We start from the raw sequence: 17,131 nt of genomic DNA on the forward strand, positions 1-17,131 counted from the left end.
GGGTGGGGGAAGACATAGGTGCTCTGAACCTTGCCCCACAGCCTTGCCAAGTCTCCCCTCCATGCCTCCACTATCCTCCTCCATGGCGCCCCACATTCCCTACCTGATAAAAGTCCTCAGTGCATAACAGCTGCTTGGCACTGGCCCAGCCTGGTTCACGGTGGAAGAGGCCACACAGAGCATCGGCCACCTGGACCACAGATTCTGGTGGCACTCGATAGCTCCGTATCTCCTCAAAGTCAGCCACCTGTAGCTGGCTCAGGGGCCCCAGGAATGCCTTGCCCATCTGAATGAGGAGAGATGGGCTCTTGAAGTGAGCTCCCAGAAAGTCCTCTTTCTTCAATGTATTTCCAGGAGGGATCATCTTCTCCTAGGGTCCCCAGAGGGACCACACCCCAAGCCATCTTGTTACCTTTACCCCCTCCCCCAGGAGACTTCATGACAAGTCAACCCATCCTCTCCTCTGGGCATCCTGTGAGGGGTTGTCCTCTTCCAAGAGAGGAGCAGTGCAGGGCAGGCAGCAGGAAGAGCCCACCTGCTCCAGGAAAGCCTCATGCTGAGCCTGCAGGGCATCCCGCTGCTTGGTCAGTTTCTCAATGAGGTTCTCCTGCTGCTGACACCCTGCCAGCTGCCGCTTGTGCAGAAGCTTGTTTTGGTCTAGCTGCTGATGCAGTCTGCCGAGGCTCTGTGAACAGAGTTCAGGCTCTGTAGCTCTAGATCCCGGGCCAGGTGGGAAGACCCCAAGGGAAGACCCCATGGGCCTGGACTCAGGCATACTCCTCGCTCGATAGTCAGGGTGACCAAGTTGAACTCCACATAGCCCACAGATACATGCTGAGCTCTGAAAGTGTCATTTTCTTATCTGTGAGTTATACATCTAGTAATGCAGCCCCGAGTGGGTGGGTGCTTCTCCTGACCTACCATACAGGCCCAGGAAATCTGAATACAAAGCCTACACACTTAACCACTGGGCTACACTCTTCATCTTACTTGACCCATCAGTGGCATTTGCCGCAGAAGGCAGCTCCTCCCTCTTGAACATTCTCCTCTCTTGACCTTCATGAGCCCATGTTCTTCTTTGTCTTTCTCCAACTTCTGTGGCTGCTCGTTCTCAGTCTCTTCCGGTGCCATCCCTTAAATATTTCTCAGAAATGTTTTCAGGGCCCCCGTCTCTTCTCAGCCTACACTTCTGGGCATCCTCCTTAATCTCATGTCTCTGATTACCACTTATACCTTAACAACTTCCAAATCTGTATATCTAGCCAGATTCTTTCCCAAGACCCACACCCCCGTATCCATCTGCTTAGTGGGAATCTCCTCTTTGGTGTCTCACAGGCCCCTCAGACTCCACGTGTCCAGAAGTGAACGTATTAGCTGTGCCTCGTCAGATCTCCTGCAATCTTACTCATCTGTTCGTGTGTTCTTTTCTCAGAGAACTGCGGCAAAGTACATGGAAGTTTCCCAAGGAAGAAACCTAATTGTTACCCTGACTCCATCTCTTCTAGTCCCCCAAACCCAACCCATCTTCAAGGCCTTTTGGTTCCACCTCCTAAACGTCTCTCGTATCTACTCCCATCCCCAACGCCATCATTCACGCCCATGCTCTCTCACTCCTGACCTTCTGCACTGGCTTCCTAACTCCTACTCCCATCCTCTAACTGGCTTTTCATGCTGCAGCCTAATTGGTTTTCTCAAAGCCAAATATCATATCATCAGGTCCCTTAACACTTGCCACTTTTTTCATTTGGTTTACAATGCCTCCATGACCAGGAGGCCTCTACTCATCTTTCCAACCTCATTTCCTTTTCCTCTCCCAGCACTCTGCTCTCCAGCCATTCCTGACTTTCAGCTCCTCCAACGTGACACACATCCTCTTGCCTGTGGGCCTTTGCACCTGCTGTTACTTCAGCCTGTGACACTCTTCCCAAACCCTTTTATACGTAATCTTACCTAACCTTCAGGTATGGACCTTGATACTTCATTCATTGGTTTACATATTTAAGGAATGCTTTTGAACACCTGCCGTGTTCTACACATGCCTCTGTGTTACATACTGTGTGGCACTGTGCTTTCTCTAGAAAGTCTTTCTTGATACTTCAGAGTATCTTGGACTTGCTGGACTTGCAGAGTATCCTGGACTTGCTCTGTCATAACACACTGTTTTGTAATCGCCTGCATGAGCCTATATCTTCCAGTAAACTAGGCACCACGAAGGCAAGGGCAGTGTCTTATCTTTCTTATTAGGAGGCAATCTAATACATGATAACATTTATCGGGCTCTTGCTATGTGCCGGCACTTTGAAGTGCTTTACATGTAAGATCTCATTTAATTCTCATCCTAACCTCTCTGGATCTGAGTTTTCTCATCTGTAAAACGGAAGAAAGGATGGCCTCCATAGAAAAGTTGAGGCGAAAATTCTGTCTACCTATCTAGATGTAAGCATAGATGTAGACATGGACAAAAATATTAATGAGTGCTCGGACAAAAAGTATGGAGTTCAATTAAGTTTTCTGAGTACAGTAATAAATAAATGAACCAACTGAATATGAGAGGGAAAAGAGATGGAGGGGCCCAGAATGACTCCTGGGATTTAGCTTAATTCACTAAGTGGATGGTGGCCATTTCCTGAGGTAGACAACGTTGAAAGAAGTACACACCATTATGGCTGTTGAGTGAATGCCCCTGAGCCTATGAAAATCTCATATCCAGATTTAGGGGTTCTTATGTTGTGCTCTGATGCAACTGACCCAGGGATCAAAGAATAATAACGTCCCTAAGCCATATCAACAATTCCTGGTATTATCCATTTTGGGAAAACGTAAGGCCCAAGACAAGAAACTGGAATTTGGAAAACATGGGAAAGAGGACTCCTGTCCATCTATGAACTTCTCAATTTTTTTGCATCTCAACTGAGTCTTCATGTTTCATCTAAGCGAGTGATCCTCTGTGGCTGATGGTAGGCGGGCACCAGTACTATGAGGACTGCACAGGACACATGTGGAGTAGATACGTGCACTTAGACACAATGTAAGCCATGCCCCTGGAGTTGCGCAACACTGGATGACAGCCCTGAGGGCACCCATCAGAAGAGGCGGGTTAGGCATTGGGAGCTGGAAGCCCTGAAAGTCCAGTAGAAAGTAACTCAGATTATCTGCTCATAAGTTGATCACTAGTTTACTTCACTGTAGTTATCCCTGAAACTTCATCAAAATGTCTTGCGTAGGGCTTCCCTGGTGGCGCAGTGGTTGAGAGTCCACCTGCCGATGCAGGGGACACGGGTTCGTGCCCTGGTCCGGGAAGATCCCACAGGCCGTGGAGCGGCTGGGCCCGTGAGCCATGGCTGCTGGGCCTGTGCGTCCAGAGCCTGCGCTCCGCAACGGGAGAGGCCACAACAGTGAGAGGCCCGCGTACCGCAAAAAAAAAAAAAAAAAAAAATCTTGTGTAGCAGGAAGGAAAAAGAAAATGCAATTTCACAATTCCTCTTATTAAAAACAAAAGAAAAAAGTCTATTTATTTTAGGAAAACACTATTAACTAAGAGTGTTTGACTACAGAAGGTGTGATGACCCCATTGCTACCAGTTTTAGCCAGATATGAGCGGTTTGTTTATTCAAAGAAGAAAATTGCTCTGTATAAGAAAGCAACAGGATTTAGGGTTTGGACTAGAAAGACAAATCTCTTATTACATGAGCACTGTATTTGGGGAGCTCTAAAGGGAAAGTGGGGTGGTTGAATAGCATTGCGGAACAGTATTGTGGAGATGGGAGGAGGATAGAAAAGTCCGTCACTAGCAAATGCCCTGTAGAGGAAGGTGACAGAGAAAAATTCAGGACACTGAGGTCTAGTATGCCATTTAATCTATTTCTGGCTCTGTTCTAGAATGTAAATGGCCCCCACAGCCATCTCCCACCCGCTGTACATAACAGTGTATATTTTTATATATACAGTGTATATATTTGTGTATTTGGTGCTTTTGTGGAAGGAAGCCGTGCAGGGACAAAGCAGCATGGGAAGAGAGGACAGCTACAGGAGGTGTGCCAACTAGCAGTGATAGAGAATCCAGGAGAAAAGGGGATTACAATGAGAGGGGACCTTGAGGATGTAATCCTGCCCCATCCCCAACGGGGATCTCTGGAGAGCTTGGGGAGCATACTGAAATTCACACAGTCAAGGTACCAGGGACAACAAGAAGCGGACACTTGGGTTTCACGTGTTTAGAGGAACCAGCCCGATCTCAGCTGTGCCATGGGGAACTTTGAGCCTGAGCTCTAAAGGAGGAGGTGGCAGGAATTAGAGAGATCCCCTGGGGAAAGGGGGACTCTCAGGAGACAAGAACTAAGGTTCAGTCTGTATGGTTCCTCCAAAGTCCCCGTTTGGGCTCCCGCTTTGACCCTACTGTGCATGCCTCAAAATCCTCTCCCCTTTACCTTGCGGGAGTCTTTCAGCTGCTGCTCCAAGCTGACGACCAGGTTGGCGTGGGCACTGTGCTGCTCAATCAGCATCCTCAGAATTCCCAGGGCATCCTGGATCCTGAAGACACAGTGTGCCAGTGAGTGGACCTGAGGGAGCAGAAGGAGGTACAGGGGAGGGAATGGGGCCACTCACCGCTGGGCCTTGTTCTTAATCTGCAGGGTCATCTGTTGCTGCAGCAGCACGAAGTTGTCCAGGAAGTCCAGGAAGGTCTTGGGGGTGACGAGAGGCAATTCCGGGCACAGGTGCCCGTGGTAGCTGGCAGCCGAAAGGTGGATGAGAGCCATGGATTTGGCCACACTGGGAATTGAGGCCTGAAGGTCTGGGCACTTCAAGAAGTCTGCAACAGGCATGGCTTTAGCCTGGACTTGTGAGTTCGTAGGGGAAGAAATGACAGAGACCCTCTCTCCTGGCTCAGGAAGGAGGGCAGAAAAGGTGAAGGGGGCTCAGCTAGGTTCTGGAGAGAGAGACTGACCTAAGTAATAATCCTTTTTAGAACCTGGTCAAGATGAGTGGCAAGGACAGGTAAAAAGGGCTCACCGTCATCAAGGGGTGGGCTCTGAGCCCCCTCCAGATGGTGCTGGGCCACACTGACCAGGGAATCTTGGTCCCAGGGTTCATAGCAGTCGGTGCTGGCGATGGCCAGTTGAAGGAGCCTCAGGAAAAGGGTGGAAGGCAGCTGTTTGTGGGCCTGGTCATCTCCGATCAGGATGAACATGTGCAGGTGGCTGCACACCTGCTGGTAGAACCTGTGGGGCAGGAGCTCAGATACCGTCCTCCCCTTTATCCCTGTTTGCCCATCGAGGCCGGCATCCCAACCTGACGCCTCAGCCCTGCTCTCTGTGCCCTCACATCAGCCCTTAGGTTGTGTGGGGGATTTGGGCCTTTGGCCAGGGTGGGGCAAGGGCAGAGCAGCCCCTAGCTTGGGGTTCTGGGCCTCACCTCTGCAACAGCATTTCCTTCTTGACGTTCTGCCTGACACTAAGGTTGTCCCTGGGGAGATGTTCTTCAATGTTGTCCAGATCTGCCTCTGTGTACTGGTCAGGGAACCTGCCTGAGGTTGCCAGGGCCAGCAGGCGATGAAGGGTAGTGAGATCCACACCCTTGGGCACCAGCAGGGCCACTGGCTGGCCTAACACGCCAGCATGCCAGCTGGCATCCCGCAGACACTGGAGAACGGCCTCCTCTGATCCACGTGGCAGATGGAAGAGGCGGGCCTGACAAATGCTAGCAGCCAGAGTGACGGCAGTACGGCGCCCAGTCCCCTGAGCCCCCGAGAGCAACAGGCCATGCTGCCTGGGCCTGGCTAGCACCCGGACCAGGCGGGCCACATGCCGGGCCATCGAGCGGCACCGGGCCAGGTGGGGGCTCAGCTTCAGCTGCGCAGCTGATGTGGCCAGCTGCTCCTCCAGGCTCACCCACTGCCGTTCCACGTACAGGTTGGAGCTCTCCGAGTTGGACCGCAGTGTCAGTTCCTGACTGAAGACCAGGTCTGAGGGCTTTTCCTGGGGGCAGAGCAGTAGCACCGGGAGCAACAGCGGGGAGGTCACGTCTACCTGGCTTGTCTTCTGCCACCAGTTCTTGGCTCTATTATTCAGCTGGAGTTTGCAGTTGGAGGTCCTTCTGCCTTCCTCCTGGCTTATCTTCTGACTTAGGCTCCCTGTGGCCACCCTCTTTACTGGTGCTCTGGACGGCGCTGAATCATTGGACACGGAGCCTGTGCAGACCTGCAGGCCGTACGGGTCCTCGTCCTCCTCAGTCTCACTGCCGCTGTCGCTCAGGTCCCCCCACTGGGCCAGCTCCCCTTCGGACTCCACTCCAGGCACCTGCTCTTCCCCCTCCTCCTCCTCGTAGCCCTTGCCCAGGCTCGGGGGCGCTGGCCCACAGCAGAAAACATTCTGAGCTACCTCTAGGAGCAGGTTGGCACAGAAGGAGCGTTCCCCGGGGCTGCTCAACCGGTCACAAAAGGTTCTCTGTGCCTCATGCAACCAAAGACGCACTATGTTGCGCGTGGCCATCGTGACTGCCAGGCGGGTGCCGCATAGGCCGGACACCTGGCGCAGGTGCTCCTGGTGGCTGGGACAATCCGCAAAAGCCCGGGAGCCCACCCTGATGGGCAGCAGCTGCAGGCTGCCCAGCAGCTGGCTCACAGAGTGCAGGGAGAAGCGGTAGTGTGGGCGGAGGGGTGAGGGCAGAAAGCGCTTGCGCACCGCCTCCCAGGCCTCCACCGACGCCTGGACCAGGGCTCTTGCTAGAACACTCTCCCGCTCCACAGAGGGGAAGCTTTCAAGCCAGGCCTGGATGCTGGGCACGTGCCTGCTCAGCAGCGTGGCCAGGGTCACGCTGCCCAGGGCCAGCACGGTGAAGAGCCGAGAGAGGCGTGGGCACAGCGGGAGCTCGCAGAAGCCTGGCACTGTGGCGGTGGCAAGGAAGTTGACTATAGGCTGCAGCGTCTGCACTTCCAAGGTGCTGTGGGCGTACACGGTGCCGTCTATGGCCTGGCGCAGAGTCTCCAACACCGGCTGACAGCTCTTCTCTGGGTCTGTGGGCCGTGAAGAATAACAGAGAGAACAGGCGTAAGTCCGCATGACAGTGTCACCCCACTCTTCCTCTCCCTGCCTCACTGGGTCTGCTCCTGGCACACACGGGGTTCTAAGGAATTTTATGCATCTGGTGTGTTGGGACTTGGTAAGTTCTTCTCTCTCCCTTGCACTCTCCTTAGGAGTGAGTGACTTTTTTCCCCTTCTTCTGCCCCAAATCCTACCTCTAAGACCAATTACATATTCCTTAACTGAAGGTTAATGAGTAGGAAGGTTTGGAAACCAAGACTGGCGGAAACATGCTCAGAGTGGGATGGAAGAGGCAGGCTAGTAAACGTACAGTCATAAAACCATATTTGTCATAGATTTTTGTACAGAGCACAGGATGAGTATCGAACCTAGCCTGGAGGCCCAGACCTCCTGGAGGAGATACTGCCTGAGATTATTTGTAAAGAATAAGTAGGATTTAGCTAGATAAATGCAGGAGAGAAGGCCGAGAGGATGGCGATCCCAGAGGCTAGAGGAAGCCTAACTTACTGGATGCCTGCGTTACAAAGTTGAATCCAGTTAGAGGACAGAGCATAAAAATCTACAGAAGAAAGACTCATCACAAGAAACCTAGAAGAGCATTTGCCAGAGCTCCCGGTCATGACTGCCTGAACCAGGGAAGATGGAATGGAAATAGGTGGAGAGCTTTGAGAGATACTTGGGAGGCAAAATGAAGACACATGGTGACTGGATATTGGTGAGGGAGGGGAAGATGTCAACAAGATTTCTGGCTACAGTGACTGGATGGATGGTGGTACCAGGTACTGAGAGGGCACGTGAGAGCAGGGTTTTGGGGGAGGATGATGAGTTCAGAGTTGGATCTGTGGTGTCAATGGGACAACCAGGTAGAGACATATAGCAGACTGTTAGATAGACAGATCTGGTGCTTAGAAGGGGATCTTGGAGATGGAGATTTAGCAGTCAGAGCATAGAGATGGTGGATGAGGCCACTCAAAGGACAGGATTATTCAGGGAGCGTACGTAGACTGAGAAGATATTAAGAATGGAACACTGAAGTTTGGTCTGTAGGTATATGTTTGAGAGTCGAATATTGCTAGGGCTTTTCCAGTCTCAAGAGACGACAATGACACCTTCCCTCCTCCCAGCTCCTCACCGGAAGCAGCCAGGTGCAGATCTTCCAGCAGGAAGAGGAGAAAGCCTTTGCAGTCCACGTGCTGCCCAGGCCACGGGCTGGCTTGTGATTGGCCCTGGACCCCCCGGCTCAGCAGGAGGCGAAGGTGGGTGGGACTGACGGCAGGGTGGATGGGGCTGGACACGTAAGGGTGCTGTGGCTCCACTAGCACGTGCACAAAGGCTGACTTCCCCGTGGCTGCCTCTCCAGCCAGCAGCACCGGGTGTCCCTCTGACAGAAGCAGGTCCACCACGTACAAGAGCCGTTCGGTCTATAGGACAGGAGCAGGGCTTACTGTGGCAGCTCCAGGTTAGCACAGCAATCTAGCCGAAAGTAAAGGTCTAGGAATCTTGTATTAAAGCTGTATTTGCAGAACACTGCATGCATTCTGGAGACTGAGAAAACATTTCAAGGAACGGGAGCAGGTAGGCCTAGGACATGGACCGCCCCAGGATATCTCTTTGAGCCCCAGCCCCAGCTACTGCCCCACTGTCCTCACACCTGAGGAGAAGGGTTGAAGGTGCCCTGAGTTCCCTTGATGCGGCTGCGCAGGTATTGGCCAGTGAAGGGGGCCAGCGTCCCATCTTCAGGGCATACATGTAGATCAAACACCAAGGCTGAGGCTGGTAGCTCAGGGTAGTTGGAGAGGCAGCTAATAGAATCCCTCAGGAAGGTATCAAAGAGGGGCCAGAGCCTGCTCAGATGGACATACAGGCAAAAGTGTCAGACAGTTACAACAGTTCCATTTGCGATACACTCACACACTCCACCCTCCCCCAACAATGTCACCTGGGTTTTGACTCCCATGGGCCACTCACTCCATCTCAGCCCTCTGCATGCCCCATCCCCCATCCCTGTAGATACCTGGAGGGAAGGTGGGCTCCAAAGCCCCAGATCAAAGCAAAAAGAAAGCTGCTGACAGCCAGCAAGTGCTCCCTGCGCTTACGAGGCACAGCGTCACTGTCAACCTGGTACCGGTGCAGAGAGCTGCTTTTCGAGGACTTGAAGCTTCGGGCCACAGGGTCACTATAGCTGAGGTCCTCTGCAAAGGTCACCACGGCCAGAATCGGAGCCCCAGGAGGAAAAAGGGGAGGGAGTTGGGGGAAGAGAGTAGGGGTTGGCTATTACTTTTCACTTTCAGTCCCCAGGCCCAAGTCCACCTAAGAACCTGGGCCACAGGCTCGAGCTATATCCCAGCTATCCTCAAGGCCACATAGCTCTCACATCAGCCCTTCCCTTCACCTGGGATATGGGCCTTCTCCTTCTCATCTGTGCGCAGGTGTGGGTCAAGCAGACAACGCAAGATGCGGGCCAAGCTGGTGACTTCAGCCACACCTGGGCAAACGGCCTGCTGCCCATGTACCTGCAGCAGGGAGCTGGCACCCTGGCAGGTGAGGAATCGGAACGTTGCAGGCACCAGCACTTCTGCCAGGTGGTTGAGCTCAGTGACAGTCTGGAGCTGCAGGTGGTACTCCTGGGGCAGGGCTGCCATCAGGGCGCTCAGCATAGCCTGCCAAGTCTGCTCCCCACGGCACCAGACTAGGGCACAGCGGCCCACCGCTGTGGGAGACATGCCTGTCGCATCTCCCACCTCCATCAGAAGAAAAGTACCTGGGGGTCGTGCTATTTGCTGACCATTGGGGAGGCTAAGCTGGGGGGGGTCACCCAGGAGGCAAGTGATGGAGTCCAGCCAAGCACCACCAGAAGCCCCATCGCATATTATCCAGTGATGAATCCCCACTGATTCCTGCACCTGCCCCCTTGCGCCCACAGTCTTACACCGACTGGCTTCACGAAGCAGCCTGGGGAAGACACCGTGGTTCCAGCAGGGGCCCTCCAGCCACCCCAGGAACTCCTGGGGGCTGAGGACACTGGGATACAGGTGGGTAATTTCCACAGGCTGGCAGCAGCTCTGGGTCGAGGGGTCCTCCATGGCTGCCAACCAATTCTGGATCTTAAATAAGCTGCGCCAACATGTGGTCTTGCCACTGCCTGCGGGGCCCAGGAGCAAGACACCTGAGGCCTGGCCCAGGGCCTGACTCAGCTGCTCCAGGGACCCCAGAATATCAGGGCTGGGATGCAGGCCTCCTTGCTGCAACTCCTCCACCAGCAGTGAATTCCTCAGCCCGGGGGCTATAGGCTCTGCCAGCACCTCGCTGGCGGCAGGGAAGAGCCCACAGAGCAGCTCTTGGAGGTTGCGCAGGTGGACCCCATCCGGGATGCTGAACAGCGGGGAGCGCAGCAGGGCGCGCAGTAGGGCGGCCTCCTCGATGGCGGCTAGGCTGCAGGGCTGCTTGGACTTGGGATCCCCCTTGGTCACGTTTAGAGCCTGTATCATGTCTTCCAGCACCTTCTTGAGCAGGGGCAAGCGGCAGGGCGGGGGCCCAGACACCAGCTCACGCTCAAGGGAGAAGAATTTGGATAGCCGGGTAGCCATGCGGGAGGCGTCCCGTATCCCCGCACCCAGCAGGGTCAGCTCTGCCACTTGCCGCAGGTCAGGCAGTGTCAGTGCCACAGGCCTCAGTAGTTGGCGCAGGTTGGCAGGCACGGCAGGGCTCAGGGCACGCAGTGTCAGGAGACAGCCGTAGCCGAGGCGCACGTCCACGTGATGTTTCTCAAAGAAGCCGCTGCCGAGGAGCTGGGGGTGGGCGGGGTCAACGGTGCTGGTACTTCGGGAAGCTTCCTGGTACAGTGGGGCATAGAGGTGGCGCAGTTTGGCCAAGCGCTGGCCCAGGGCAGAGAGTAAGCCAAGGGGCAAGTGCTGAGCTGCTTCTAACAGGAGCCAGGCACCACCCTGCAGGGCACCGTTCAGGTAATTGCTCAGGCTTTGGGCCTCTATCTGAGGCAAGCAGGGCACCACCACCAGCTGGCGCCCCAGGGCCTGCGCTAGCGTCTTCACCATAGCTGCCTTGCCCACACCATCAGGGCCCAGTAGGGTCCCACAGGCCACCTCTTCCAGGGCCAATAACAGCACTAGGGCCGGCCGCTCAGGAAGCAGGCTGGGTAGAGACCCCAGTCTGGGACCCAGGTACTCGTAATTGTACAGGAAAGACCGACCCAGCACATCTATCCAGCATGCAGCTGGTGACAGAGAAGTCTCAGTAGGTGCGAGAGACTTGGGACTCTGCAGGGGGCTTTGGGGAGCGGTGTGGGGTGAAGCCAGGCGGTACTTGAGTTGGCGGGCCCAGTGGAAGTCCGTCAGATCACTGACCTGGCGTTCCTGCAGCAGCTGTGCTATATCCCGGTGAGTCACTGTCATGACCAACAGGGCACTGAGCAGGCTGGTCTGGCGGACAGAGGGCAGGGGCTGCTCACCCCGAGAGGCCCTCCGGGCCCGCAAAAAATTCACCAGTACGTCAAGCTTGCGCACGTGCATGGGGACCGCGGCCGGGGCCTTCCCTTCAAGCAGAGCCTCCTCCATGTTGGCCCGCCATACCACCTCCTCTGCCACCAGCACACACTGCCACGGGAAGGCCTGGACTAGGTCCAGCCAGTGCTGGACATACATCTGCGGGGGCGACTGGCTCTGCTGGGGCAGCTGCCTGAAGGCCTTGTCTAGGGACGGGCCCAGAGCAAGACGGGCAGCCACACAGTCCTGCAGCAAGTGCACCAGGGCCAGACGCAGACCCTGCTCCAGGGAGGCCAGCCACCTGGGGAGATCTGAATGCAGAGGAAGGGACCCCGGCAGCTTCACCTCCTCCCCACCTGCCCCGAGCACTGCAAGCGCCTCCACCTGAGTCTGTGGGCTTGGGCTTGACTCCCGGTCATCCGTGTTTCTATCAGTTCGGCTGGACTGGAAGCTCACGGCATGCACGTGAGGAAAACAGCGTCGTGCCCATAGCTGGGCCTCACAGGACTCCAGCGGGGCAGCTAGCAGGGCCACCAGCTCACTGCCACTGAGGAAGAAGAGGCGGGGGAAGTGAGCACATATGGCATAGAGCACGCTCTCCAGAGCCACGATGATGCCCTCCAGCTCCACGGAGCCCGCTTGCAGCAGCTGTTGCAGCTGCTGGCCTTGGAAAGAAGGGCTCCGCTTGGCACTGGGCACTATAAGTGACAGAACCAGGGGGTCAGCTACAGAGATCCTCATCAGGGTCCGATACTGTTCGTCCACGGCCTCGAAACGGGAGCGCTGTGGTGAGAGAGAAGGTGAGAGTGAGGGCGGCATCCCCCTCCCGCCCTGAGCCCCACTGTCCAGTAGCACTTGTCCACCCTGCCACACACCCCCTTCCCTACCAGGTCAGAACTAGGAAACTGGATCTTCATCTCATGCAGAAGTTTATTCAAAAAGATCCACTTCTGCTGGAAAGTCACCCACACCTGCAGCAGGGCACCTGTGAGAAGCAGCCAGGGGAACACTGGAGGGAGACTAGGGTTCCAGCTTCTGCAAGGGGGTCCAGCCTGCTCCTGCCCTCTTGGGATGCCCCACTCCCAAAAAACTCTGCTCAGCAGGACCCAGGGACCTTGCTCGAAGGAGAGAAAACCTGCAGCGTGAATAAAGACCTGGTCACTTCAGCCCAAGAAGTGGCCCTGGAGGAGGTCCTCACTCTGTCCTCACCCACCCCCGACCTCTCTCCCCATCCTTCTGGGCCATCTCACCTCAGGACCCACCCATCAGCCCAGCTAGAGGCCTGCACTCACTCAGGCCATGCATGATAGTCACCCACTCCAAAGCCATTTTGTTTAAGTCTCCTGACTTCTGGGTGGCCAGGAACTTGAACAACACCTGAAGACTTTCCTGGATAGAATCCTGCAGGTTGCTGTAATCTAAGGAAGAGTGGGCTCGAGCTGAGCTGAGCTGGCAGTCAGATGGGGCAAGGGCAGGGGTGACTGATACCCAAAATACACTGAAACTCACAGATCTCAAACTACTCTCTAGAAGACACAAACTTTTTTGCTTCTACTAGTTTTGCTTCTACCAAGAGTCAGAGTGTGTTTGCAAACTTGTTTACGTGAGTTCCGTTTGTGTGAGTTATAATTTTAATTACAGAATTTAATCTTATATCATGTTAACCACTGAAATATGGGTGGCAAAATAGTTGCTGGTTCTATGGAAACTATGGAAGGGCTTCAGTAAGCCAATAAAAACATGATATTAAATTAGATATAGGCAAGGCGATTTTTTAAGATTGTGAAATTATAATAAAAATCTAGAAAAGTTCTGGATTCAGATAGCTTTACAAATGTCCTCACGTCACTTCTCAACTTTACAGAAACTGAAAGTGGAAATAGCAGATGATGTATTAACGCAAGAAAGGCAGTGAGGAGCTTCTATCACTTGACTGCAAATCAAAGAAAACCTCGTCTTTAGATTAAAAGGTTAGTAAATAAATGTACATTATATGATTTAAGCTAAAATAAAAATCTTAAGCCATGTATGCATATTTTATGATTTCCCTGTTTAACTAACTTTTTGAATTTGCCAGTTGGGTTTCAATTAGGCTGGATAAGAGAATTTCTCCTTTACTTCCCTAATTGTACCATCTTGAGTGCCCGTACATATGCTGCTCCCTGTGAGTGGCATGCCCTTCTCCCCTTGCAAACTTGGCAAACTCCTACTCCTTCAGAAGTCAGAATGAGGCCTTTGCCTAAGGGAAGGGAAGATTTCTCTAACTCTCCCGGTCCTTTGATGTTGGTCCTCTTTCTGAGATGCTACTGCCCTCAGTTAGGTGCTCTGTCATGCACCTGTCTCTGTTCTCTTGTCCCTCTCTCACTGGACTGGGAGTCCGCAAGGGACGGGACTTCGGTCTGTAAATCTCAGAGTCCCCTGCATTTGGTTCAGAAGAGGCAGGTGAGTTTGATGAGGGAATGACAAAGGAATTAATGAGTGGGTCCAGTCTAGAGGACAGAGCATTGAAAGCTGGAGAGACGTGACCACGAGGAATTTCTTAGCACACCCAGAAAGGGGAGGAACTTTGCTGAAGAGGCCAGGCATTGGGTGGGAGGGAGTGGATGGGGGGCTCCCAAGAAGATTAAGACTGTACGAGGGCTACATGGAAGATATTGTCTCAGAACAGACTGATGGCTCAGGCTGTCCAGGGGGGAGGGGGCCCTAGCTAGAGAAGCCAGATCTGGCAGGGCTTGGGGGATGAATACGTTCCCCAGCAGCAGGGGCTTTCACTGGGCCACGAGGGCTGGGTCTCACCTGAAAGGATGAAGGTGCCACTATCCTTGCCCACCACCTGCCACTGGGGGCTGCGGGGCGCTTGTCTCTTGGAGCGCTCTGAAGCTGGGGGCTCATACGGCACGTGCAGGATGAAGTTGAGCAGTCGCAGCTGTCGTGCTTCCCAGGCCCGCTGCAGCTGCAGTAGGGCCTCCTGGGCACGAGTCCGTATGTTTTCACACCGCCAGATCTGGAACAGTTGGGTCTCAGGAACCAGGACTGGCTAATGGCTCAGGGGATAGCCTTGGAGCTGGGACTCAAGGGCCAGGGCCCAGGAGAGTGGAGGTCTCAGAGATGGAGAGTGGGACCATCAGGCTTCAAAGACAGGCCACCAGCATCACACTGTGACCTAGGGCTGCTGCCCTGAAACCCACTTTTTTGCAAGGCTCCAGCTGAGCAGACAATGCCTCAGTCAGCTCATGCTCTTTTGGGCCAGGGGACATCTGCCATCGTGTGTGCCCACAACTTCAGGGCTGCCACCCATTTCCTTCCCCTGGGAGGGAAGGGACATACTTTCCGTCACAGAGCGTCTGGAACTAGCCATCAGATCCCCATACCCTCCAGGCAGGCTAGCAATCTCAACCCCACCCCACTACAAGCCAACACCCACTGTCCCCCTTGTCTCAAGGGGCTGCTAAGCCTTAACTGGCTCTATTAGAGCTTAGCAAACAGGCCCTGGGCTTGGACCACCTTTCCTCTGTGGGCGCAGAGCGGGGGTGAGCCCACCTGGTTGATTCGATCTGTAAACTCCAGCAGGGGACAAGAGAGCAGCTGGCCCACTGTTAGGAGCTCTATGTTGTGGAGATCGCCTAACCCTAAGTCTGGAGGGGGAGGGACAACAAGTCAGAGCAGCTCTCGGTCTTTGGCAGAGTCCAGCCCAGCCCAGCCCAGCTCCCAGACAGCACGACACAGAGGCAAGGGCCCAGAACCTAAGGTCCAGAGCACAATTCAGTCCAGAGGTAAGACTCCAGCCCAGCCCAGCCCAAGTCAGCAGAGAGGACCCACATGGTAGTGTGAGAGGTTAAGAATGTTTGTCCCTGTGGGGGAAAGGAGGCTGTGGTCCGTGAGGGAAGGCCAGGGCAACCTGGGGAGGAAAGGTGTTTCCAAAAAGAGCAATAGGGAACTTAGCTGTCCCATTGTTCAAACCCTACGTCCTTCCCTTTCCCTCCCTTCTGACTCTACCCAAACCCACCTCGCAGGAGGGCTTGGAAGTTGACGTTCTGCAGCTGGAGGCTGCCCAGCCTGGTGAGCAATGGCAGGAGGCTGCAGAACTCCTCCAGCACGTGCATGCAGCGCTGCAGAACTGGGCTGTGCAGCCCCGGGGTTGCACTCATCTGGGCCGCCTCTGTCAGCCAGCCATCTGTCTTCTCCTGGGCCATAGCCACATTGAACTGTAGGGAGAAAGGCACATTGGCAGCTGGAGACCCTTCCCCACCCCGACCCACGCAGACTCTCCACTCCCAGGCAGGGGGTCCAAGGAGGGTGTCAGCACCTTGGCAAAAGCCATGCACTTCCATTCGCTGATATTTTCAGAGACGACTCGGTACAGGTGCCAGATGCGCTGCTGCTGCACAATAGGACGGGTCCCACAGGCTGGCAAGGGCACAGGACTCTCGTCCCCTGTGGGATAGGGCTTGATGAGGCCTAGGCTATGTGCAGGGCTGGGGGTGGGGGCATGATGGGGGATGGTCAGTCAAGAGCCCATAATGACAGAAGCGAGGGTCCTAAAAGTGCCAGGGATGGGGCGGGTGTGGTTGTCCAAAATTGTTCAGTACAATAATCCAAGGGAGAGTTAGTCCAAGGAAAGAAAATCTAGGAAAATGTGATAGTGATGAAAGGGAAGGATTCCTCTTCTATTAGTCTCTGTCTCACTTATGCCACTCTGGCCACACCACACTCTTTACTGTTGCTCAGATACACCAGGCATGCTCCCTCCTGCTGAGGGCCTTTGATGGGCAGTTCATTCTTCCTGGAACACACTTCCCCTAGAAAACCACATGGCTCACTCCCTCACCACATTCAAGTCCTTGCTCAGATATCACCTTCCGAATGAGGCCTACGCAGCCCACCTCATTAAGAACTGCTAGCCACCCTCCCTGGCATTCCCAGCCCCTCCTAACCTGCTCTACTTTTTTTCTATACCATTTATCACTTTCTAACGTATTCCATCATTTGGTTATATTTTATGTTTATTATTTGTTGTCTTTCTCTCCCAGCTAGAACGTTCAGTTCATGAGGGCAAGGGTTTTGTCATTTGTTCACTGATATACTTCACGCATGGTGCACAGTAGGCACTCAACAAATATGTGTTGGACAAATGAATGAGTTCAGTGAGATGCATATGAGAAAGGATCTGGCCCACAGGGAGGACCGTAGGGGCAAATGGTGACGCTCCCTATCGTGTCTGTCTCTGACCATTATTCCCTCCCTTCATCTCACAAGCTTCTGCGTTAGTTCTTAACCAAAATTTATATTCATTTTTGAGATACGTGTCAAAAATAATTTGTTATTAATAATAATTATAGTACTGAGGTTTGCAATTTACTTAAAAGACATCAGACCAGATTCAAGAATATTGCAATAAAACTGTCATCCTCATTCACTTGAATTCCACTGTACCTTCTTGAGTGAGACAAGAAGTGAAAAAGCTACACCCAAATGCTGAGAACCATGCATCTTACATGATGCGTCATCCATCATGGAGGTCTGAGAATCATGAGGCTGTCAGAGCTCCGATCTAACCAAAAAACAAAACAAAACAGAACCCAAAAACCACAC

At 53.8% G+C, this 17,131-nt stretch overlaps 1 protein-coding gene across 1 annotated transcript in view; it reads right to left on the reverse strand.

Annotated features, from left to right (window-relative positions):
- Positions 1-17,131, reverse strand: part of DNHD1 (dynein heavy chain domain 1) — a 66,254-nt gene that overhangs the window by 10,335 nt on the left and 38,788 nt on the right. The window contains 16 exon segments of the mRNA XM_060160848.1: positions 104-286; positions 536-685; positions 4,428-4,530; positions 4,606-4,810; positions 5,011-5,219; positions 5,413-7,012; positions 8,173-8,461; positions 8,692-8,884; positions 9,055-9,232; positions 9,433-12,322; positions 12,427-12,524; positions 12,832-12,957; positions 14,336-14,543; positions 15,080-15,174; positions 15,546-15,744; positions 15,846-15,973. Coding sequence (XP_060016831.1) covers positions 104-286; positions 536-685; positions 4,428-4,530; positions 4,606-4,810; positions 5,011-5,219; positions 5,413-7,012; positions 8,173-8,461; positions 8,692-8,884; positions 9,055-9,232; positions 9,433-12,322; positions 12,427-12,524; positions 12,832-12,957; positions 14,336-14,543; positions 15,080-15,174; positions 15,546-15,744; positions 15,846-15,973 — 6,854 coding nt within the window.

This window comes from Lagenorhynchus albirostris, chromosome 9 (genome assembly GCF_949774975.1).
Source record: "Lagenorhynchus albirostris chromosome 9, mLagAlb1.1, whole genome shotgun sequence".
NCBI lineage: Eukaryota > Metazoa > Chordata > Mammalia > Artiodactyla > Delphinidae > Lagenorhynchus > Lagenorhynchus albirostris.